The sequence below is a fragment of the Salvia hispanica genome, chromosome 2, assembly GCF_023119035.1.
Source record: "Salvia hispanica cultivar TCC Black 2014 chromosome 2, UniMelb_Shisp_WGS_1.0, whole genome shotgun sequence".
Lineage (NCBI taxonomy): Eukaryota > Viridiplantae > Streptophyta > Magnoliopsida > Lamiales > Lamiaceae > Salvia > Salvia hispanica.
Genome location: NC_062966.1, coordinates 16175562 through 16200625, shown reverse-complemented (window position 1 = coordinate 16200625; position 25064 = coordinate 16175562). Strand labels below are relative to the sequence as shown.

Genomic DNA, 25064 nt, shown 5'->3' with positions numbered 1-25064 from the left:
CGTTACAAAAATAAACACGTTGTTATGTGTAGAAATCGTAGACTTCCTCGTTACAAGATCGTCTATTTTCCTATCATAGTTGATTCATCCCTTTTTCTTGGATGGATTTTCAACCACTCAATGTTTCCGAAGGTCGAACCAGTGGTTTTAGTTTTGGAACCGAAATCGGCAATTTGACATCAATGATTCCCGTTACCCAATGCAAAACTAGAGCTTGCAGGAGGTCGACAAGTTGATGTAGAATAGAGGTTTGCATTATTGATAAGTTATTTTGCAGATGATGACTCCTTTTTATTTCTAATGTTGAAATCTGTAACGTATGTTGTTTTTTGGATGCTGATCATGGCATGGCGTGCACCATTACTTAATTGTTTCAAATTTAAGTAAAATTAAAAAAAAACTCTTGTTTAGGTACAGCTGCTTTTGAGGTCCCTTTTTTTGTTTATTGTTGCATATTGTATGTGAAGTTTTGCATTCTGGGTTTATAGAAAATTTTCTTACCACCATCCATCTCCTATTCTTAGTATTATCAACTTTTCTAACTTCTGTTTTCTTCATTCTTCTAGTTTTGAGAAAGCAAACTAACAAAACGGAAAAATAAGGAAAATAAAATACAGGTGAGGAAGGCAGTGCAGAGTGCAGTAGTATATTGAGTAATGGTGGTGTTAATGAGTAGCACAAAAAATATACCGTCAGGAGGAGTTGCAAAGCAACAAAAAAAAAAAAAAAAAAACTCCCACTGACCAAAGGGGACCAACCATCTTTCTCTACTTGTTACCCCAAAACAAATATCCAAGAATTATCAAAAAAACGAATTGAATCAGTCAATCTCATTTTTCCTTTCAGGTCTACATAACACCCAGCTTCTATGCAAACTCGTCGCCATTGCCATCAAGATGTTCCTCCTCTTCACCATTATCACTCTCATACTCATCAAAATCCACCCCACCACCTAGTCCCTCTGTTCATACACTGAACTCTCACCAATCCTACTACCATTTTCACCCTCGGAAGAATTCCTAATGCTGACAGTTCCTTCTCCTTTCTTCCGTTTCAGAATCTCCTCTAGAGGCTTTGGCCCTTCAAAAGAAACACTGCTCCCATTTCTTTCAAGGGTGTCATATTTTCTCTTAACTGGTTGCTGTTGATCCGTAGTGTAATGCGATTCTTTATGATTCTTAACCCTTCTAAAGTGAGGGCCTTTATGATTCTTCCATCCGTTGGCAGAAGACAGTCTACCATTGTCAGCTCGCCTAATCATTTCCCTATCAGCTGGATATGATGATCTTCGTGGAAACCTTATTCTCCCTTGAAGGCGATTGCTAAGAGCATCCTCATGCCGGGGAGCATATCTTTCATGGCTATGATCATTAGCAAGCTTGTCACGAACCTGCTCACGACAAATTACAGACCTCAAACCATGATGCTGCTTCTTCCTTGTCAAACAATCTCGTAGATCTAATTCACCCCTACCATAAGGCCTCCCATTGTGACCTGCTGACATCCTCTCAGATGAAGCTCTGTTCTGCTCCAAACCATATTGACCCCTGGGGTACCCTTGTGGCTCATAGCCATGTATATACCTGTACCTATCATTATCAGCTTCAGCAAATATATCTTCTTCGGTCAAATTATTGTTTTCATTATTGTTCTGTGCCTCATATTCCCTTGACATCCCATATTGGTCTTCACTTAGAAAAAAATCAGAATCTCTCCCCTCGTCGTCAACAAGAACATCAAAACCAGGTGAGGGTTCCCTTGAGTCATCTCCTACATTCTTGTCATCGATCATCCCAGGGTCATCCATTTGATAAGGCTGTTTAACACGGACCACGTTTTCATTAGAAACAAGACGGCTATTATAGTTAGGAAGCTCATTGATGCACGATGTTTCGATCATCCTTTTGTTTTTAGGAAGTTCATTACTACGGACGTCAGGTTTCACTTCACCTGCTGCGAGTTGTTGATCTAGAGAACACATGATAGGTTTGCTCTTATTTGTTGGTGGAGGAATCTTCTTTCCCAGTACTGAGATGTCAACCTTATTGAGATTTGAAGGTTCAGTCGCAACTGCTTTAACAGGCACCACTGATGCTTTATATCTCATGGAATTCGGTGTGTGAGTAAAAGAACACCAGTCACCTTTCAGACATAACCCACTTTGGAAAAATTTACAGGGCACCCCTTGTATGCTATTTGCATCCATGACCTGCACCGGAGTCATAGCGGCTGTCTGTGGTAGTGGTTGGGCAGACCCTGAGGGTGTTGGTAGTTGTGTTCCAAGTAAACCAAGTGGCTGATGAACAAAATTTAGAACTAGTGTTAGAAAATAATCCATGTCAACCTAATAATCTGTCATTTCATGTTCTGTACTATCTAAGCATGTCATGAAGTGCTTGGACTCTCATCTGCATATATATTATACATCAAATTACTCTATTTAAGGACAATATATCATATTCACGATAAGGATCTAAATAAACTGAACTTCAGGCTGGGTATTTACAATCAAGAGAGGTAAATGACTAACCGGATGTCGAAATCCGCAGCTTGGATTCAAGCAGTTACTATTTAACCAGAACCAACAGTCCCTTGGATTTAGCCTAGCGAAGTCACTGTGTCGGTACTCACACTCATGTCCCTGAAAAATAGAACTAATGATTTATAAAAATAATTAGCAAATAAAACAATACTACTAACAAGCAATCCCTAAACTTCCAGTCCCAATAAACCATTCAAACAGCTAATACAACGGATGGAACAAAACATGCAAGGGTTGATAGATGATGATTAATTTTAACCAAATCAGGATCCTAACCTTTTACTAGTACAGATTGTACTAGCATATACCTTTCTATCGAGACTCGATTCAAGATAAAAATCAAAAAGGGACATGAACAGAGTGACAAATACTAGCAACTAACTTCCTACATGTCAAAAAGATACTATTAGCCGCAAGCGGAAAACGTTACTAGTATTAAAAAAATAAGGTAGGGTTTATCCATGGCTAACAAAAATCGGCAAAATCACGAATAAACAAAACTCTAGATCTCCAAAGCTGTTTGAACCGCCAGTAATTTTAAGTCTTCACACATACAAAGAAAATAATCAAATTGACAGGTTTAATTCAATAAAGCCTTAAAAAAAAATCATATTCATCACTGCATCATGCTGCTACGCCTGGAAACCGAAGAAAGATAGTGTTCAGGCAGGAGAGAGAGAAAGCGACGAACAAGCGAATGCGGTATCATAAAAAAAAAAGGCGAGAAAAAGTGAATGGAAAAAAAAACCTTAATGCATGTTAAAGGAGAAGCGAGAAAGTAAACACAATCGGTGCTCTTCTTAAGCGCTTCTTCTTCGGCAGAAGGAGGTTGAGGTGCGGCGTCTCCCGCCATTCTCCCACCATTAAGCTCACCAGTTTTCATTATTAACCAAAAAAAAGGGAGGAAGAGAGAAAGAGATCTAGGGTTTAAATGGTGAGGCGGATACTCTCATGCAGTTTCGTTATGCAATTACACAACCACACTCTGACAAATGGAAGATGATGAATTGACGAGAGAGATCCCCTTTCTTCACTTCGCCATTTCCATTCTTTGTGGATTCCCCTTATATATCATACATTTGGGGGTTTGGATTTAGGGCTTATTATGATGAAGATTGAGTTTTCTCTCGTAGTATTTCCCATCGAATTTAATTTTGGGTTACTGCCTCAAATATCCTTTACCAATTAGGCAATTACCATACCATCGTGGTAAATATATTCAATTCAATTCAATTCAATAAATGTAGTATTTCGTCAATTTAAATAATGTGATCCAACTGTAGAGTCCAAATTTAAATTCTTCTCAAACTCTGTTGATGGTTGGATGTTTTACCATGGACTCAGAATTTTCGGCCACCATGTGACTATCAATTTCACTTTGATTATTACTTTGATTTATAGGTCAGAAGTCTAATATATTTGACATAGTATATTCTATAATGAACATTAATCACATTTAATATGTTAAAAATAACTTGTCTAACGTAAACTTTCAATATGTAAAATGAACTCATCTAACATAAAGTACTCTAAATCTAGTACTAATAACATTTAAATTGTTGGATGTATAAAAATTAAAAAGTAACATAGCTGGATTATTATACATGTGTATATTTTCTAAAATAAAAAATCCATATAGTTTCACAAATAGCTTAAAATGTCGAAAGTGTATTTAACTATTAATTGAGGAATACAATCTAGTCAAATGTCCTGCGTGTGGTTAATGAAATCAATTTAGAAATTACGATTCCATTCAAACCAAAAAGAGAAAATAACATCACAAGTCATAACTGCATTTTTAATAGCAACCATGAGAATTTTAATTTCGATGTATTCTCTTCATAATTTCATTTCTATAGCTAAGAAGACTTGATTTAGTATATAGTACTAAGCATAGAACTGCACACAATCCCAAGCAAACACTTGCACATCAATGCAAATCTACAGGTACCACAAATACCTACTGTAGGTTAGCAAAATGTAACATCTAAAATTTAGCAGATAGTATTTCAATTGGCCAAGAGCATCAATGCCGTATGTTTCGTAGAGAAGTAATAAAAGATCTGAAGTTACTTCATTCAACATTGACTAAATGTGATTCATCAACTATCAAGTCTACTGAATATAAGATGAGGAAAATATATCAAGTTTCTAAACTAGAAATGCTATTGCACAAACACTCTTTTCCAAGCAAGAAAAGAGTTAAATTGGAATATCAGGAATCTTTACAAATCAATGTCAAGAATGTGCACCTCTATCCTGCTGCCAAAGCAGATTATGCAGCTTCGATCTCAATACCTTATGAGTGTGCATCAATCTCATCAAATCTTCTTCCCTAACGAAACTTTGCACCCAATCAATTAAAACATTAGACTGAGCTACCATATACAAAAAACTCGTCAGATTATAGATAGGTTGTTGAAGATTTCGGAAAGTGACTAACTAAAGCTGAGAGAACTGTAGCTGATGTTAATGGTGTCCTTAACAAGACGCACACCCCAAAGGTACAACTGAAACTAATGTGTCAAGAGAAGAAAAGTCATAGCTGAGCTTGTATAGAGGTACTTTTCAGAAACCTCTTTCTATTTCCATACGATGAAATAGTTTTTTTATCAGAAAGTCAGTTACCACAAATGCAACGTGAGGACTCTCACACTCTTCGAAGCCTCTGAATAGGCCTTTGTCTGCAAATCTCTGGCTTCCATGTGAAAGATTCACTTATCATCACAAATATGGTGGAGAAGAAAGCAGCAAGAGATGGATCAGCCCCTAAATTCTTGTGCAAGGTGCCAAAAGCAAAGGTAACCTGAAATGGGAGCAACCAAATGCCATGTAAATGCCAAGAAATCTATGCAATTATCTCAATGACAATATTGATGTAGTTAATGATTTTACCAGTCCTTGTACTTCAAGGCCAGAGATTTTTATATATCAGTGCCATGACCTGCCATGACATTGATGTCTGATGCCGATCCGACGAGCACCAAACGTACCACTGCCTCTGAGATAGTGACTCCAAATTCTTTGCAAAGATGATAAATCCAATCATCAAACCATGATGCCATCTCAAGTTTTAGTCGTTTGATGACAAAAAGTTTGTGAAGGTTGCAATTAGCAGTGGACCAATGTAAGAAGCAATTGTATTGACTCCTAGAAGCATCAGCAAAAAATTAAAAAAAGTAGAATATGCCAATATCATGTCCAGAATAAAACTAATCATCAAGTCAATATTACTACTTAAACAAACTCAATAACAATATATATGAGGACCATATTGATCTCATCCAAGCTCAAGCAAAAAAAAGTGAGAAACATCATGGGAGTTTTAGGCAGGGTGTTACACATTAGTGGCTAATGCTTTTCCTCCTCTCTCAAAATCATTGCTAGGACATAGCTACTAATTATTTTGCGTAAAAGTGGTAACTAGAATGGAGTGAACTAGTGAAGACAAAGGTATACCTGCAAACACTGCATATACGGTCAGGGTCTCTGAATCATTGCTGAGTGCTTACCCCTAACAGCAATCTGGAAGTTCAGGAATATGAGAGTAACCAAACATGAAATGTTTGTCTACGTTTCTCATGCTTCAATATAGAGTGATTCATTGATGCTTCAGAAAAGGCGCTTATGTCAGTTCAGGTCCGTATGTTTTTTCCAGCAGCACACTTTTAACAGGAGAAAGACCTTTTTCGATCATTTCATTCAGTAAGGCATCAGCTTCCTTGCTGTTGCCATTCTCATGGTACTTACGTATCAGACATCCATAAACAACTTCATCAGGCTGAACTCCATTCTCAATCATCTCGTGAAGCAAATCTCTTGCTTGATGAAGTTGTCCATGCCTTGAGAGCCCGGAAATTAAACATGTGTAGGTATGAAGATCAATCTCCAAACCAGTTTCAGTCATTTGCCTCACCAGATCCAAAGCTTCCTGAATATCTCCCTGCTTCATGGTTCCATCAATCAGAGATGTATATGCAATTTTATCTGGAATCAAGCACTTCTCAGGCATTTCCTGGAAAAGCTTTCTGGCATCTTCAACGCGATCATTTTTACAGAGACCATGAATTAGAGCTGAATAAACGACAATATTTGGTTGCAAACCAACACTTATGAGACTATGGAAATAACCAATTGCTTCTTGGACATATCCCAGTTTGCATAAACCATTAATTAGTGAACAATATGTCACAATGTTTGGTGCCATACCTCTCTCTTGCATTTCATTAAGCATATTCCGTGCTTCTACGTTTTTTCCAGCTTTGAAATAGGAATCAATTAGTGTGGTGTATATTACTTGACTAACCTCTATATTGTAGTCCTTCATTTCAACCAACAATGGTTTTACATCTTCGAACCTTCCCAGATTGCAAAACCCCCAGATTATAGTACCGTACAAAACTAGATCTGGTCTGATGTTATTCGCTTTCATTTTTTCATGAATCCTCATAGCATCATCTATCCTTTTGGCTTTAAGGTACCCTTGCATTAAAGCTGTATATATTTTCTGATTAGGAACTACTCCATCTTTCAACATGACCGTAAAAACTTCTTCTGCTTCATGCAACCTCCCTTCTTCACATAGCCCATCGAGCAATGCTGTGTAGGTAACAACATTCAACTTCACAGCAGCTTCTACCATTTCTTTTACAAACTTCAGGGCATCCTCAAACTTTCCGATCTTAAAGTTAGCATCAATCAGAGAAGTGTAAGTAAATTCATTAGGAATCAGACCAACTCGTCTCATGTCAACAAAATACTTAATAGCATTCTGCAACATCCCTTCTTTACAAAACGCATCAATGAATGTGCTGTAAGTTACAACATTAGGTCGAATGCATCCTTCTTTCATTTCCCTAAGAAAGTTGAACGCCTGTGGCATTTTCTCAAATTTACAAAAGCAATTAATCAATGTGTTATATGTAATTATGTCTGGAGAACACCCTGCCGCTTTCATCTCCTTATATACACAAACAGCCTCGCACAATTCACCAAGTTTTCCATAGCCATCTACGAGCGAATTATAAGAAACAACATCCGGAGAGATGCCCATGTCCTTCATCCTCTCAAACAAGCTCCTCGCAGCTTTTAAGTCCCCTTCTTTACACAAGATCCCAATCATTATGTTACAGGTATAAATCGATGGAACTATTCCAGCTCCAATCATATCACTAAAAAACTTCTTTGCCGAAACTCCATCTGCAACCTTAGAGTACTTCCGTAACAGAACATCACAAGACCTTGCTTTCGGAATCACTCTAAACTTTATCATCCTCAGGAAACACTGCCTAGCTTCCTCCAACATCTCCAACTCCATCAATACACTGAACAATGCATCAAAAACCCCATAACCAGGCACGCAAACATTCCTCCTCGCCCATAAAACATCCACGATAGCAAGCAGAGGGAGACGCCTAATATCACCTCCCCTGTCTCGGTGAAATGTAACCAATTGCCTGAGCACATTGTGCGCATCTCCATACATCCTCGAACAGAACAGTATATGAGCAACGACACAATAATTATCCACTGTATGACGAAAACCATTCTGCGATTCAGCCCATTTAAAGAACCTAAGAGCCAATAATGGATCCTGCTTCAGCATAATCAATAATCTAGACACCCAAACGGGGGCCAAGGCCGAACTTAACAATCCGACGAGGCGAAAATCATCCCACCTCTCTTCTTTCACAATTTTAACTACTGTATCGCGATGAAAAAGCCCATTAAAATTGCTAAAAGTTGAAGTTGTCGAAAATGAGCAACGAGAACACAGAAAACAAGTGGCCCAAGCTAACAAATTTCCGGAAAACAGACAGCATGAAGAATTAAACAGCGATGAGCTTACAGAACGGCAATGAGAGGTTTTGAGCCGGCGTAGCAGCATGGACATGGCAGGCAAAACCGGTGCAGCATGAAAGCGGGTCAGGCATGGGATCCGATTCCGATTGAAATCGGACTCCAATCACTCATTGCAATCGTAAATAACGGCAGAAATGTTGAAGACGCTGCCCAATTTATTCTCGAGGAATGAGATTTGGATAGTAGGGTTTTGGCGGTGAAGAGGTCTGTAGCAGAAGAAGGGAACCATTTTCTTAAACCTCCACAGTCGGGTTCGGGTAAAAAACATATGGATAGTCCGATCAAACTCTGTAATAAATTAATAATAATAATAATAATAACAATAGAAATGGAGATAATAAATCATATGGATAGTCCGATCAAAATCTTTAATGATAACAATAATCCACGCATTTTCATTTGATAGTTGAAATTATTTGAACTCTAAAATATAAAAAAGTTTACACAAATTTTGGTACATTTCCTGAATTTAATAAATGGAGGTAATAAAATAATAAATCATAAATTTTGATATTGCAGTTAATTTTTCTTATTTTAGAATGCCTATGAAATTAAATTTTATGTGGCAACGAAATTACTAGTGCGCTGGATATTAAATGACATTATAGCCAAAATATTTTTAATGAAAGGACGTTGTATCATTTAAAAATTTAAAATTAATTTCAAATTTTTATGCTACCGTATCTTGCTTGTGAAATTTTCTCTCTCGTCATTGCGTGCTACTCCTTCCGCTCCATAATAAGAGTCATGTTTTGTCATTTCAGTTCGTCATGCAATAAAAGTCTTATTTCACTTTTACCGTAAATAATAAGTAGGTTTCACATTAGAGCATCTCCAATAGAAAGGGTAAATAGAAAGGTAAAGTAAAATAACTAGCATATTTACCATTTCTTAAAAAAAATCATGCTCCAATGGAAAGGGTATATGAGGAGGTATTATATTCTTTCATTTTGAGAATGTTTCTTTACCTCTTCTTGGTAGAAAGGGTAAAATATTAGTTATTTTTATTTGCCTTTTTAATTTACCTTATTTTCTTGGAGTACATTGGTTTTTTAAGAAGGTATATTTACCTTTTTGAGAAGGTAAATGAGAAATATATCTTCTCAATTTACCTTTATCCCTTATAGACGCTCTTACATCAACTTATTACACTCACATTTTATAATAAAATCAATATACATAAGTGAGACTCGTATTTCACTAATTTATACAATCCATATTTCTTCACATTTCTTAAAATTCGTGCCATAACCAAATAGGACTCATATTGCAGGACGGATGTATGTAATTAGTATATCTTAATTACCATGGATTAATCTTTCAATTACTGATGACATCGTCACCATCAGACATTGTCGTTGCGACCACCCATTTGAAAAGGATCACTAGTTATGAATGAGAATTCTATCTCAGCAAAAATTAAAATCATCAATTAAAATCAAAATCAATTATAGTACGCATACAACACGATCTAACCCTAAACCCTTCCCGGTTGGAGCAATTTAAAAAAAAAAAAAAAAACACGATCTAATATCAATGGACCAAAAGAGTGCCATCAACAATTGTGGTTTCACCAGACTTTGTGAGAAAAAAATGAAGGGCTTTTCGTAAATATATGTGTGTGAAGAGGCGGGTTGGTAAAAAGAGAGGAGGGTTGAAATATTTGAAAATTGACGAATGGTGACAACAACTTCACCAAAGAGATGAAAAAGAACAAAATTGAGCGACATAGAAGATGAAGATGTATTGATGAAAGAGATGAGTAGAAGGGGAATAAGATGTATTGCCGAAAGAAATAGGAAATTGACCAGAAATTTGAGGATTTTAATTGTAAATAATCATGAAATGACATTGTTTTGAGGTTAGAGAAATGGCGTCGTTACTTTAAATGTCTCGTATGCCCACGTAAAACATTATGGCATGCCATAAAAAATTTGATTTCATTTGGACGAAAATCGATTTTGGGAGAAATGAGCTTAACGTCAAAGTTCATGACTTTCCCATATAGATCAAATTCGTAATTTTAGAGGCTAATGACCCTAGTTGTTTTATCAGATTTTGAGTCTTTAATATTAACTTTTTTATCTAATAACCTTTGTTTTCTATATTTCAATACTAATTTTATATATTAGTATATTGATATTTATTTTATGGCAATAGAAATTTATGCAAAATTAACACTCTAGATTAGGAAATTTATTTTTATGACATTTCCTTCAAACTAGCATGTTGCACGCTCGTCATTTTATTTTGGCGAGCGCAACATTTTCTTAGATACACTTTATATTCGGCCCAGGTATTGCATAATCAACTTCAGCCCATTATTCATTTTAAAAACAATTCCCAATTTTTCCATTTTTAGTCAACGCTGAAATTTGTTATCCCAGCCACTAGTAGTAGGAAGTTCTATACCTGGTCAATATCTTTAAATTAGTCATAAATGTGGTAGTACAAGTATATTTGTTCGTGATACTATACATTTAGATTTACTGTACTTTTTGCCCTACCCTTACCTAACTCAATTTCTATTTAATTTGGTTGATTTATTTCGGCTGCACAGTAATTTTTAACACATAATACCAAATTAAGTGTGCTTGTCGAATAGCAAACGAGGACATGAAGATTGAAGGAGCTAAAGTCCTATTTAAAATTATTTTTAAATATTCTTCTCTTACAAAATCTTAAAATCTATCTAAACTTAATACTACAAGTTATTATGAAAACGCCACTACAAATATAAATCAGACAAAATTTATATGTTCAGATAAAATTTAAGAATCACACCCTTGACTAATATTTTTATGTGCGCTCCTAACTAACACTATTACACATATTCAACCATGTTCGCAAAGTCCAATAGGCCAATAGCATCGATGCATATTCTTAATGTTATGTCACATGAGTTTGTTTCGTCATGCATTCACACATCTTGTTGGCGTGGGATAATGACTCCTTGTGTTGCCGAAACAATAGTCACTTATACTACACTTGAGTAAGTTTCTCAGTTGTATTATGATTGAAATGCTTGTAATAAAATATAGACGTATTATTACGCCCTCAAAAATAGTTGGAATTATTTCGCATGAACTTTTATTTCTATTTCTACTACTATTAGTATAAATTATAGGCAAATGAATGTTTGTGGGGGCTGCAGTAGGTATGGAACAATGGCCGTCACTGGCGCAGTGCACAAGTGCAAAATGACAATGTGATAACTTATTTCCACTACGAGCCATAAATAACTTCAAAATTACAACAAGTATTATTGTTGCTAAGTTATATAGTATATGACGTGCTAGATGTTAAGTCTCTGTGTCACACGTGTCTACAAATTCAAAAGTATATAAATTTTCAATAAAAATAGAAACTTCGCAAATTCAATTATGCATCAACTTTATCAACACACATTAACTTTCTCATTGCTCATCTCCACAACATTTCGAAATTCACCTCACCGAAAAAGGTGGTGAATATACTTGTACGAGTATAATTTATTTTTTGTTGTACTAACCTTAAAAAGGAAAAAGAAAAAAAATGAGATATTATATTATTATCTATTTCTTAATGGAGTATCTTGGAAGTTCGAAAACTTGTTATATTTGGCATGGTCTATAGATGTGGAGACATGTATGGGAGTCCTTTTGTTTATTGTATGATTACAAATCACACGAAATGCATGACGTCAATTGGTTGGTAGCTGTGTTGGAGCCAATTTGCATCTCCCATTCTTGACTAGTAGTACTATTTATTTTGTTTTATTGCATGTTATGTTATGGCACACATGATGATTCATATTCACAAGTTTTCTTTTTTCAGTAGTACTATTTCAATCTTTAATTGCAGAAAGATAGTGGTTTATTGCATGTTATGTTAATGCTTATCTTATGATGTAGGTAGCACTACTATTTGGATATTTTGCGAGTTTAAAAAAACAAAATATATTTATAAGTCCTTATACTATATATTTTATAAATTTTTATTTCATTAAGTTTATGTATTAATGCATTTTATTTCATTAGGTCATTTTATGAATTTTTTTTTCATTAATTACTTATACTAATATATTTTGATTTAGTAAGTTATTTGATTTGGTATTTATCTATGAACTTCGTAATCTAATTAGCTTCTTTTTACGTGTTGATTAAACTTATTTATTATTTCTTTTTTTAATTATTTTAAAAGTAATTCAAATGCAATATTAACTCATGAATTATTGTAATATATTATTCCTATGAACAAGATAAAACAATCATTGGAATATAAGTAGAAGTAGTATATTATTATTTTCTAATAATATTTGGACAGAAAGCGGTCACAATTTTCTATAGAATAAACGCATATGGTAGTCCTGAAATTAGTTAGAATAGTAGTATTACGTGAAAATCTACCGGAGTGTATAAGTATTCAATATAAGCATCTATAGTAATTTCATGCATTTTGTTCAAGTATGTATTATACTATAATATATATATAAGAGTAAATTTTTCGTGTGTAAAATTAACATAAAAATATGTGAATATAATCTGAATACATGATGAAAAGGTCAGATTCAAACAATTTTATGACTTCATTTTATGCATTTTATGTTAAGGTTCAACGACATGTTTGTGCCGAATAATTGTTCCATGTCCAACCGTATATATTCAGCATGGATATAAACTTTAAACTATATGAGGCTATTCAGTTGAAATACAAATAAACTAAAATTGTAAAATTCGGAATTTACTTGATACTATATTTTATTTGAACAACATATTTTTGTGTTTAATTGCATGCAATTTTTTATTTAACATTAAACATTAAAAATATATGTACGTGCTTCTTATGATTTAAAATACTTTTTAAAAATCTCAATTATTAGATATACATGATTTTTTATGGAAGACATTATATAGTTCATGGTACTTGTAAGTAGGGGTGGTTCGGTACAGTATACCGTACTTTGAATGTCATATCGTATACCGTACTGAAAGTTACGATATGACAAAACACCATAACGATACCATACCGAAATTTTCGGTATACCGGAAATTCGGTAAGGTATTTTTTGATACCGCTACCATACCGTAGGTATAACGTACTTCTGTGGTATACCAAATGCGGTACGACATATCGTTATATCTGTTATACCGGAAAAAAATCTACTATACCCAAAATATTCAAAAGAACAATTCTAGTGTTCAACTAATTCAAAAAGTCCAAAAGAATTAAACTTCACCATAATCAAAATCTTGTTCATATAGTCATTCTTTTTAAATTTTAGTATAAATATAAAATAAATAAATATATATATATATATATATATATGGGGAACGTTAAGGTCATGACCATTGAGTAATTGACTAAAATGCTACTACATTATTTTACTAAAATAGTATACATTATTAGTTAAGTTACATTATTAGACTAATAATCTATATTATTAGATGACACGTGACATTAATCTAATTGTTAGATCACAAGATCCAATGGATAACAAGTGTTTTGATTTTGAACAATATTTGCATGTTGAAAATGAATACATCACCCATACATATATGTTTATAGGGATGCATTAAAATGACAACACCTCTTAAAATAACACCATACCACCATTCCTAGCCAATTATTTGTACACGTGGACGAATAATCAGCTGCCATGTGGCAATCATAAAAAACGCTCCAGGGTAAATTTTCTCGGCTAGCAATATTCAATACACTAGACAGCAATATCCAATACACTAGACAACAATTTACAACATTTTTTTCTCGGCCAGCAATATCTAATACGCTAGACACTAGACAACAATCTATAGTATTGTTGTGTAGTGTTTATAATATTGCTGGATACGTGGTGTCACTTTAAGAGTTGTTGTCATTTTAACACAAACCTATGTTTATATATGTAATAATTAATCGGTATATACCAAAGTGTCGGTATATATCGACGATTGACGATTCGGCATACCACGGTATAGGAAATCTAATACAGTTACCTCACCGAAAACTACGGTATACCGAAGAATCGGTATTTTCAATACGGTAAGTCCGGTATTTCCAGTGTTTCGATATAATTCTGCACCCCTACTTGTAAGCAAAAATAAAGGGTGGAAAAATAAAAAAAGAAGTGGTAGAAATATTTAGAGTGTATTGCAACAGAAGAAAGTTGTGACATTGAGAAATATCCATTCATCCCACTTTTGATTGTTTATATATATCCATTTGAATAATATTTCCGAAAGCCAATCATAAGTTTTAGCAAAAATTATGTATGCATCTTCAGTACCCAATAATTACAGAGCAAAAGAGAAAAAGGAGCCAACACCAACAGTCCAACACCCATAGCCTGCTCATCTCCATTCCACCTCTCCTCCTTCAATCCCCTGTCCCCCTCTCTCTCTCTCTCTCACACACACACACACAGTCGCAAACGCAATCAGACAACTGGAAGTGCGCTTTTCTGCTTTCAATTGCAATTGGAGTTGGAATTCTAAGTGTGGCGGTTAGTAATGCGAAGGAGACCCAAAATCCAACCAACTGTTGCCATAAAATCCAAGTGGAGCTGCGATTTTTTATGATTTCAACCGAGACGAATTCACAAGCATATGGCGGGTGAGTTCAACCCCGGATTTCACCATCACGGCGCGCTCTACGAATCTGGCGCCGGGGGGATGAGCGGCGGCGGCTCCGCAGGGTATGACCTAGCTCCCATGCCTAATTACTACAGTAGCCCCGGGGGAAGCTTGAATTTGGGCGCAGTCGATTGCTCTGCCGGGGGGATGCAGTATTTCTCGGCGCAGAACAACTCCCCGGGCCCTTCCACGTCCCCGCTTTTGCTGGACTCCGTGCCGGGATTGAAGCACGACACGGGGCTGGCCGTGGAGTGGTCTGTTGAGGAACAGTATAAGCTGGAGGAAGGTCTGGCCAAGTAGGTAGTTCCTTCTAGATGATTATTAAAGGAAACCAGTTTTGTCCACATTTTTGAAGAGCACTTTGCACGATCATAATTGATCAAGGAGTATAATTGTACACAAGCACGCGTGTGATGTTTGTTAGTTGCTAGTGATCGTTTTCCCTATCGGTCTACATATTTTTTTAATCAATCTGCAGTCATAGAAGCCTAATGCATGGGGCCATTAGAAATTGATGGAAGTGGATTAGAACCTAGATGCTATTTTAGGTTTCAAATGCACGTGGATTTCTTTACTCGATATATAATGAGCTGCTGCTGTATGATCCTGAACTGCATTTTGTTTCTCTTTGGTGCGATGATCACTGATCGTTTGAATATGTCCAAGCTGGATGTGAATTTGGGTTATCCTAAATTTTGTTTTACGTGCACCCTGACAGTACCACTAGACGTAATGCATTGTATAGAACTTATCTGTTGAGATTTTTGTTGTGGATCAGCTGTTAGTACTTAATACTATTAAGCTGGAACAATGTCTGAAATTCTTTTACTTATATTATAGGGAGGTATCTTTCTTAAAGGAAAACTGGTATACTCTAGATTGTCCAAATCAATAAAAATGTTGTAATGCCATGAGTAGTCAAGCTGCTATTATTGAGGTGTATCAGCTGCACCAGTTTCCTACTCATACAATTCAGGTTGATGCAATTGCTTCACATAATCCCTCTATTAAAACACGAAGAACTTTTTTTCTGCTGCACATACTGTCTTCTTGCTGTATGTAGTTTGTGTTGTTTAAGGAGTTCTTGTTTAGATTTACTTTCTATCAGTGTCTATCTAATTTTAGTTTCAAAAGGTTGACTTATATCATTTGTTATAATTTACTTCAATCTGTAGGTATGCGAATGAGCCCCATATTATGCAGTATATTAAGATAGCTGCCTACCTCCAGGACAAAACTGTACGTGATGTTGCTCTTCGGTGTAGATGGATGATGGTAAGTTACATGTGGAGATCCCAATTTATTGTTGTGTATACCCAAAAAATGTCATACTAGCTTTATAATTAATATCAATGTCAAAGCCATGTACTTTTCCTGTGCCTGATTTAGAGTGTTTCAACTTCTTTTAGTTTAGTTGCCTAATTAAGACTGCTGTCTTTTAGAGAAAGCGAAGGAAACAGGAGGATCCAAGCTTCGGGAAGAAAATGAAGCACATGAAGGTAGATTAGTGTTATTTCTTGCTTGTGTGTACTTTTCATTATGTTGCTTTTCTCTGTATCTTCTTTGCTGTAATTCATGGAATGCTTTTTTTTTAAGTCTTATTTTATAGACACTAATTTTGAAAAGAGTAGTATACTTGTGACTTGCGAATTTAGAAATATTTAGCATTGAGAAAGTCAAGTGGAGAAAAACTACTCCTCTGAGGCCTAAGACGATGTTTATCCTAGCAATGCATTGAAAAGATAAGCAATTGGGTTTTTGTTGATTGAAATGCAAGCTGCCTGATCAGGTTTGGATCTTCCACACAGGGAAGTGGGATTATACCTCTGGGACAGCAGGGTAGTCCAATGGGCCTTCACCACTCCCCCCAAATAAATAAAACGAATAAAAAATACCAAAACACACATGCACAATTACAGAAGGGTAAAATTGAAGTGAAAAGGAAAGGAGATGAGCTTAATTTTAAACTCAGGTTGTGAAATCTTGTTCAAGTATCATGTACTTCTGAATTTTGTTCTTCTAATGCTAGTTGCTACAAAATTTTTGGCTGTGGCCTCGAGATACTTATACTTTACCTTGATCATTTTTATAGTGTATAGTTTTTCTGTTGCTTTTCACTTTATGTTTCTGAATTTTTTTCCTTTACCAATTGAAGTGCCCAAAAATACTTTTAATGTTTGAACTTGTACACTATTATTCAAAACGTGCTCTTACCTTACCATGCACTGCTTGTCTGATAATGACTCACCAGTTATCTTCTTATGAGAAATTAGCTGTTTAAAGCTTACTTATTTTCTCAGGATACAGTAATGGAGGCATCTCTGAAGAATTATGTCCCTTCATCTCCATCGGTGAACTTAGCTGCATATTCTTTACCTTCAAACCATCATAATCAAAGTGGTGATTACATATTTTCAGGAGGTCTGTCTCATTTTTTATTGGGATTGCTCTGATTTCTTTATAATCCAGGGTTTGGATTTATTTCTTACTTGGAACAACTTCGTGATACTATGAGATCTTTTATATCTTGCTGTTTTACTTAGCCTGCACACACTGTGCATCACTTTTGCCTATGACCATAAACTGGAGTCATGGGGGTTTTCTTTTATTTCTTTCTCCATTCGCTTTCCTGTTTCAGTTCTTTTTTTAATGTAGTGAACTAATTTTCCGTATATGTTTCAGTACTTAGTTCCAGAGCCAGGCATCTATTGGAAGAAAATAACCATGCTTTTGGTCAAATATCTGCAAATCTTTCAACTCTCAAGGTAATGCACCTTCAAACCCTGAAGGAATAAAGCATTGCAGTCCCTTGTAAATTTCATTATGAAATCTATGCTGGTGTATATTGATACAATTGTAGTTCTTTTATGTGAATGAGATATGTCTTCAATCAAATTTAGATCAATTTTCCAAGCCGGTTCTAAGTATACTCACCCCCCTCCCCCCCAACCACTTTTCATAGCTATAGAAGACCAAGAAATGTAAGGATAGTAAGCAGCTAGCAAGGAATTAAATAATAAAGAATGTATTTGTTGTGGTCAGGGGTGGGATGATAGAGTGTCTTAATGTGTAAGTACCATTGTGCCAATAGTAGCTGGAAAATGAACATATTTCCTGACCATAAGTTCTCCATGTGAAATTAATCATGTATAACCTGATAAGTACCATTCTCCGACGGAGATAAATTTCTCACTCTTTTTATGCAAATTCCCGGAGATTGCTCAATTGACCATACACATAGAAGCCAAATTTTAATGATGTCAAACTTTTTTCTTTTGCCATAACATTTCTGCTTGAAATACCATAGTGCCCAGTCCTGATTGATGCGTTATCAACATCTAATTAATTGTTTCATGTGCTACATGAATCAGCTGCTTGAGAAATACCAATATAACATTGCTGGAACTTTATCCGGTTCTCAGTGAAATTATATCAACAGTGGATGTAGTTTGTGTTAATAACGATGTTTATCCCAAACAATGTTTTTTCTTAATTATTTTAGGATTGTTTTTAGCAATATGTATCTGATCTAATATATCCTATTAATTCTACAAAATAGTTGACATATGCAATGAACTTCTCACCATGAAATGGATGATTCTGGTAACTGAAAGTAGAGTGCCCATTTTGAAAATTTCAGCTATTTTTTACTTTTGTGGTTTTGTAACTGGAAACTTGAATTTTTGATGCCTCAAAGTTTAAAATCTAAGTCGGGAGTGCGACTCTGAAATCAATATTATGTTGGTTGTCTTGTACTTGTAATAGAAGACCTTGGAGGAGAAGCATAATATCAACTTGGTTTGCCCTGTTTTATATTGACATGGTTATTCAATGCTAACTTTATGCATATTGGAATGCCAGTTGCTCTTCACTATTAATGGATGGTCACTGTCACGTACAATATGATAATGATGTAAACAAATCGGATCTTTGGATGGATAACATAAAAAGCAGAGAGAAAGCTAGAGAGAAGAGAAGATAGTACTTTCCTATCAAGTATCAATGTTGAAAAAACCCATCGAAAAGTCCAAAATAATTTTGGTGACAATTACATTCCAAATTACGAAGACTACTCGAGTAATATATGAGCTTAGAATCTACTACTCCTTTGAAATGGAATTTATCACCAAGTAGTAACTGGTACTGGATCTTAACCTATTTAGAAACTGCAACTATAAGTCAGGCCGTGAATCCTACCTAAAGACTCCCTTAAAGAAAATCTGCATTTATAAAAGTTTCTTTGCCCCATCAACCTGTACCAGCTTTAAGAGTACACGGAATTCTTCAATCTTCCTCTGGAAAATCAGATTCAACTTAGAAGTTTTTTTGTCGTTTGAGTTGCACTTGAATAAAGTGCATGATTTGTATCTTTTTTGCTGGATATTTTTTGTTAGCATAAAATGACAATGATCTTGAGTTGTATCTTCTTTCTATGAGATGCTCCATAAATATGGATGCTATGTGATGTGGTTGTTGGTTCTTATTAGGTTCACTGCCAATCAAATATATAATCAACGAAGTGAAAAGAAACTTGTGGCTGGCATTTTGGGTCTGTGTCTTGTGTATGAAGTATTGATAGGTGGTGGATCTATTTGTGTTCGATTTACTTTTTGATAATCTATTTCCTTCATAAATCCTTCACTTGTGTTCAGACCCTCCTGATCTTGACATCCATGTATCAGTTGCAGGAAAACATTGATCTCTTTTTCCGTACGAGGAACAACTTAACGACAGTTTTGAATGAGTATGTCACTCTTGTTGGTCCCTTACGTGTAACTTACTTTTTTAAGTGATTATAGTTTTCACCTCTTATTCATGCAGCATGAAACACATGCCTGGGATTATGAGTCAAATGCCACCACTTCCTGTTCTCTTAAATGAGGAACTTGTTTGTAGTATTTTTCCATATTCATCTCAGGTATGTCCTGCTGCTTCTCTTCAGGATTATCATTAATGTCAATAAATCATATAATCACATTGAAAATGGAAATTGGAAATAGCTTGAGAACCTGTAACAAGTATCGAATGTTCATTTTTGGCTCATCTATAGATTCCTCTTATTTCTGCAATGAAACATCTGCTGCTAGTATATGTTTTCCTTCACACAAATAAACCATAGTAAATGATAAGAAATTCAGAGTATTAGCTCAGCCTCGACCAGAGTCAATATATCTTATCGTATTTCATTGCAATGGGTCATGACTGATATTGCCTCTCTCTGTTTCATATCTCCAGCGCATGACATTTGGTGCTTCAAGTTCAATACCTCTGAAGCAGGAGCCAGGATGCTGATGAACATTCATAACTCAGGTCACACCAGCTTTTAGCATACATCTCCCGGAGAAAGAGCGTATTATGCCTCGTTTATAATTGGTTTTGGAGATGTTTGAAGGCTGGGATTGTTTTTGGTGGAGGTGCAACAGATGCAGATGGTCGCAAAGAAACAAGACGCCTTGTTTTGGAGCATGAGATGAGATAGTGCCTTGTTTTCGGAGACAACTAGTTAGCTACCGCCACAGCCCGCCTTCTATATGTAAATGTGAAATACTAGAAACTAGCATTTGACAGAAGTTATGCTTATCAAATTTGCAGCCACCCATTCAATCATGGTTCTATTGAAGTTGTAATTTATTCCCAATAAATGTCTAGTCTGATTTTGGATGAGATTTCATCAATGAGAAGGAAAATTGATTGAAGATGGCTGTATAAATTACTCTAATTATTCAGTCTTGTATGCAGATGTTTCGACCTTAGTAGTGAGTTGAGTGTTGATCGACTTCGATTTATAAATCATGCGTGAGATTAAATTTGTGTCTTTCAAGAAAAGTTATAGCTATATTTGTTAGAAATCAAAATTTAAAATTATCAATCCAGAAGCAAAAATAGTTTAGTTAGAAATTAGAATCATGACAAATAGAAAGGAGACCGTCTTGTATTCCAAACGTCACAAACCATTTATAAAAAGCCAAACATCCCAAGCCAAAGAGCAATGACTAAATAAAAATATAATCTAACCTCAAAAATACACTTTTGGAGAAACAAAAGAATACACAAAATCATCATGGCATATATTGGCATGAAACCAAACCATCACATTCATGTTCACTCATATGCTTGAATGATCCTCCCTTGTCAAGCTCTGCACCGTGTCCGACCACCGTCCGGGCGAGTGATCACTGCTGTTCGACGACACATGCACCTGTGCCTCCGCCCTTGCCTCCCTGATCATCCTCACAACGTCCTTCATGGCCGGCCGGCTCCCACTTTCGACACAAACACACGCCATCGCAATGTTGACAAGAGCATTCAGCTTCTCCTCGGACGCCTCATTGCCCGACGAATGCTCATCCCCAGACTCCGTCGTCTCCTCCCTGACCGACTTCACCCACTTAGGTATATCCGAGCCGTGCTCCTCGACGAGATCCTGGAAAGGAGTCTTTCCAGTCAGCAGCTCCAGCAGGAGGACTCCATAGCTGTACACATCAGCCTCTTGAGTCACGGGCTTTCTTGGGTCGCGACATTCAGGGGCCCTGTAGAAGAGGGAGGAGACCCCGGACTCCTCGTGTGAGTTTGGGTTCCTAAAGGGGGTTAGGCCATAGTCCGTGAGACAGGACTCGAAGTCGGACCCCAGAAGAACATTGGTGGCCTTGAGGTTGCCATGGGTTAGGCCCGGGTTTTGATGGATGTGAACCAATCCGGCAGCTAAGTCCTCTCCGATTTTCAGACATGATGTCCAATGCAGAGGCTTTGAACCACCTGCAGATTTTGTTCCTGCAAAAGTGGTTTTGAGTAAGCAAAGTATCCACTTGTACGGGATAGAATTCGTTTAGATAGGACTCTTATTCGGGGATGGATGGAGTGTTAGAAGTAAGAAACATGATAAGTGGTTTGCTCTCTTTCAAGTGACCTCTAATGTCGAGTTTGAACCATTTTTTAAAGCATGACCAAAGATGAATGTAAGATATATACTAGTACAGTGTATGAATCAAGACTTGTTTGTGTAAAAGTTCAGTTCTAGCAAGCACAAATGAAAGTAGTAGACATTTATTTACATGAGCAAGAGAGAAACACAATGTGTTCTTGAAAACTGGTTTGCTAGAGAGAGAGTATTTCATAATTATCTCATCACTTTTTATACAAAAGTTTTGCAGGAAGTAGAAAATAATGACAGAAACAGCACAAAAACCAGACACATTTCAAGTAATTGAAGTGAAAGATGCAGCTTACCATGTACTAGAGTGAAGAGGCTGCCATTTGGGAAATAATCATACACGAGCAGGCGTTCCTCCTTCGCGTGGAAATAGGCTCGGAGGGGGACCAGATTAGGATGCCTTAACCTACCAAGAATCTCAATGTGCCTCCTGAACTCCTCCATCCTAGGGTACCTCGACTCCTTGAGCCTCTTAACGGTCACAATGTACCCCGACTCCATCACTGCTTTGTAAGTGCTCCCCATCGTTCCCCTCCCCAATGTCTCAGCTGAGGCCTTCAACAAATCCTCCATACTATAGCTCATCAATTGGTCACCGGGCCCAAGGAATGCCAAAACACCAACCCCCTCTCCCCCTTGATCCCACGAGAATCTCCCTTGCTCCCTACCACTATCATCCCTACCAACACCACTAGGTGTCCCCTCATCTACCCCTCGTGCAACCACCTTATCACTTTCCCCCTTTCCCTTCCCCCTTCTCCTACAACACACGATTAGAAGCACGATTGCAGTACATAACAAGGCAAATCCTCCTATACTTACTGCAATGATCAAAACAAGCTTCTTATTCCTCTTACTGTGCCCTAAATCTTTATGGGGTGCTACTGAATGTGATGGACTACTAGATGGACTAACACTACACGGTTTTTCAATCTGTTCGCCACACAGATCAGTGTTACCAACGAACGAGGAACTATTGAACCTAACCAATACAGGAGTTTTGGGGATTTCCCCAGAGAGCAGATTATTAGACACATTAAAGAATCTCAAACTATTTTGAGTAAATGGAGGAACACCACCACTCAATTGATTATCCTGCAAATATAGCTCATACAATCTACTCAAGTCAAGAAATGAACGAGGAATGTGGCCGGATATCTCGTTACCAGACAGCACGACGACCTTGAGGCGATGCAAGCGGGAGAGACCAGCTGGGATTTCCCCAGAGAATCTGTTGTCATTGAGGAAGAGAGACTTGAGATTCACAAGTCCAGAAAGCTCTGGAATTTCCCCAGAAAGTGAATTATCTTTGAAACTCAACACCCTCAGCTGATCCAACTGATTAAGGCTCCCCCCATTCAATCTCCCACTCAGATTAAACCCCTCAACCACAAGCTTCATGACTCTCCCATTAAGGCATTCCTTCACACCTTCCCATTCACACACATCCATCCCCTGCCGCCATTGCAGCAATCCCAATGGATCAATGGAGTCTTTGAGAGAGAGCAGAGCCTCAGCATCACCTGATCTCACTTGCGGAAATGCAGCCAACACCAACAAAAACAGAGAGAGAGCAACAGCCATTGATGAATACTCGAACGAATGCACTAGAGCATTGCTTTATCCTGAAAGGTGCAATCTTGGATAGAAACTCAAATCAATGATTAGAATAAACAGAAAGGGGTATAATCATTTGGTTCAAAATCTTGATCAACAGAAAATAAACATGGAGGCTCGAAAAGGAGACAACTTTCTGTCTTGAGCTTTAGCATCAAGATAAGTGGTGGAATCTCCAGATCTAGCAGTGTAATTATAGGAGAGTGACACAAGATTATTGTGAATCATTGGGGGGGCAGTGAAGTGTAAAGCAAGAGCGCCAATTAGCGTCGCTGTCTACACATTAGGTTTGACCAGTGGAGAGAGAGAGACAAGCAAGCGCCCACAACAAGAGTCAAGAATTTGGAGTATAAATTTATGGCGATTTATCCCTACTCACTCAATACAGGGTGTTTCACTAATGGAGGTTTGTGTTCAAAGATTATTTCTTGTAAGTAACTGATCTCTTTTAAATAGGAATACAAGAAAACAACCTATTTGCTGAAAGTAAATAAACGTATTCTACACAAAATATTTCACCAATTTTTCCATACATTGGTAATTGATTCTTTCCATTCTAACAGTTTGTTTGTGTAATTTAAATCTGTGATCTCTACTACTCAACTCTCTCTCTCTAGGAAGAGTGGGCGCTTGCACTTTCCTCGAATTTCATGCTCACGGGGACATGGCTGAAAAGCATCACGTGAAATAAACACAGACCCAAAAATGCCTTCTTTTTTCTATTTCTTGAACTAATTCTTTTTTGTTTTGCTGCTTAAATTCATACACAAAGAATCCATTTTTACATGCACGCTTAACTCCCTCGAACCAAGTGTTAAGTCACATTTCTTTCATCAATTCTTGCACATTTAAATCATCATTGGATCCATTGCTAACCAATCATCCTTTTATTAACCATTTAATTTTGTGGTTTCTCAGCAATTAAATATAGTACTACTATTGAACTTGTTTGTTTTGTTAAGTCAAACAATTAATGTGTCTTTTAGCATTAAGTTTAGGAGTGTAGTTGACTACGGAGGATATTTGTTAAACTTGTGAATTTTCCTTTGAGATTTCGATGTTATCAATACGAAATTTTCTTCTCGAAAATCAAGGGCTCCTAAATTCGCCACCAATGAAACACTTCATTTTCTATAAAAAGAACAAATCCAGTCCATTACTAATTTTTCCTTGCTTCATTAAATGGAATAAAAATTTAATAGTATAGACATATTGTCGTACTGTGTTTAATTAGTCATAATTATAAAAAGAGTGATGCTAAATGGCCACATTATGGCTGGCCATAATCAGATTTTACAATCAAATTTAATGCACTTAGAAAGTATCAAAATATCCATGGCTATTTTACCCTCTGCATTAAATCATCCAGAAATATATGCTTAGCTCTCTACAACAAATCAATTATTTTCTATATACGCTTTATATTAATTATTCCTTCTATTATTTTCTCAGATTTTATTTCTTTTTAGTCATAGTATTTGTTATTGAAGGTGACTTGATA

General features: G+C 36.3%; 3 protein-coding genes across 16 annotated transcripts; 1 reads left to right on the top strand and 2 right to left on the bottom strand.

Annotated features, from left to right (window-relative positions):
* Window positions 1-618: 618 nt before the first annotated feature.
* On the bottom strand, window positions 619-8594 carry LOC125205472 (putative pentatricopeptide repeat-containing protein At2g02150). 13 transcript variants are annotated; one of them, XM_048104425.1, is made up of 4 exons: window positions 6002-8571; window positions 5438-5692; window positions 4795-5348; window positions 2531-2641 (listed from the first exon to the last, which is right to left on the bottom strand). In XM_048104425.1, the coding sequence occupies exon 1, from the start codon at window positions 8433-8435 to the stop codon at window positions 6168-6170; it is 2268 nt and encodes a 755-aa protein (XP_047960382.1). In that variant the 5' UTR covers window positions 8436-8571; the 3' UTR covers window positions 2531-2641; window positions 4795-5348; window positions 5438-5692; window positions 6002-6167. The 13 variants fall into 13 exon arrangements, with proteins under 13 accessions (XP_047960393.1, XP_047960382.1, XP_047960387.1 ...); XM_048104430.1 differs by having other exon boundaries at window positions 2574-2641; window positions 5171-5348; XM_048104429.1 differs by lacking the exon at window positions 2531-2641 and having other exon boundaries at window positions 4186-4886; window positions 5171-5348.
* A 6047-nt stretch (window positions 8595-14641) lies between these two features.
* On the top strand, window positions 14642-20822 carry LOC125203378. 2 transcript variants are annotated; one of them, XM_048101710.1, is made up of 8 exons: window positions 14642-15311; window positions 16191-16290; window positions 16458-16514; window positions 17316-17436; window positions 17698-17780; window positions 19704-19759; window positions 19837-19933; window positions 20251-20822. In XM_048101710.1, exons 1-8 carry the CDS (start codon window positions 14989-14991, stop codon window positions 20305-20307), a joined length of 894 nt encoding a protein of 297 aa, XP_047957667.1. In that variant the 5' UTR covers window positions 14642-14988; the 3' UTR covers window positions 20308-20822. The 2 variants fall into 2 exon arrangements, with proteins under 2 accessions (XP_047957667.1, XP_047957666.1); XM_048101709.1 differs by having other exon boundaries at window positions 19698-19759.
* Window positions 20823-20927: 105 nt separating this feature from the next.
* Window positions 20928-24120, bottom strand: LOC125203496 (inactive leucine-rich repeat receptor-like serine/threonine-protein kinase At1g60630). Its single transcript, XM_048101848.1, has 2 exons — window positions 22243-24120; window positions 20928-21786 (listed from the first exon to the last, which is right to left on the bottom strand). The coding sequence occupies exons 1-2, from the start codon at window positions 23528-23530 to the stop codon at window positions 21122-21124; spliced, it is 1953 nt and encodes a 650-aa protein (XP_047957805.1). The 5' UTR covers window positions 23531-24120; the 3' UTR covers window positions 20928-21121.
* Between the last annotated feature and the right edge of the window lie 944 nt (window positions 24121-25064).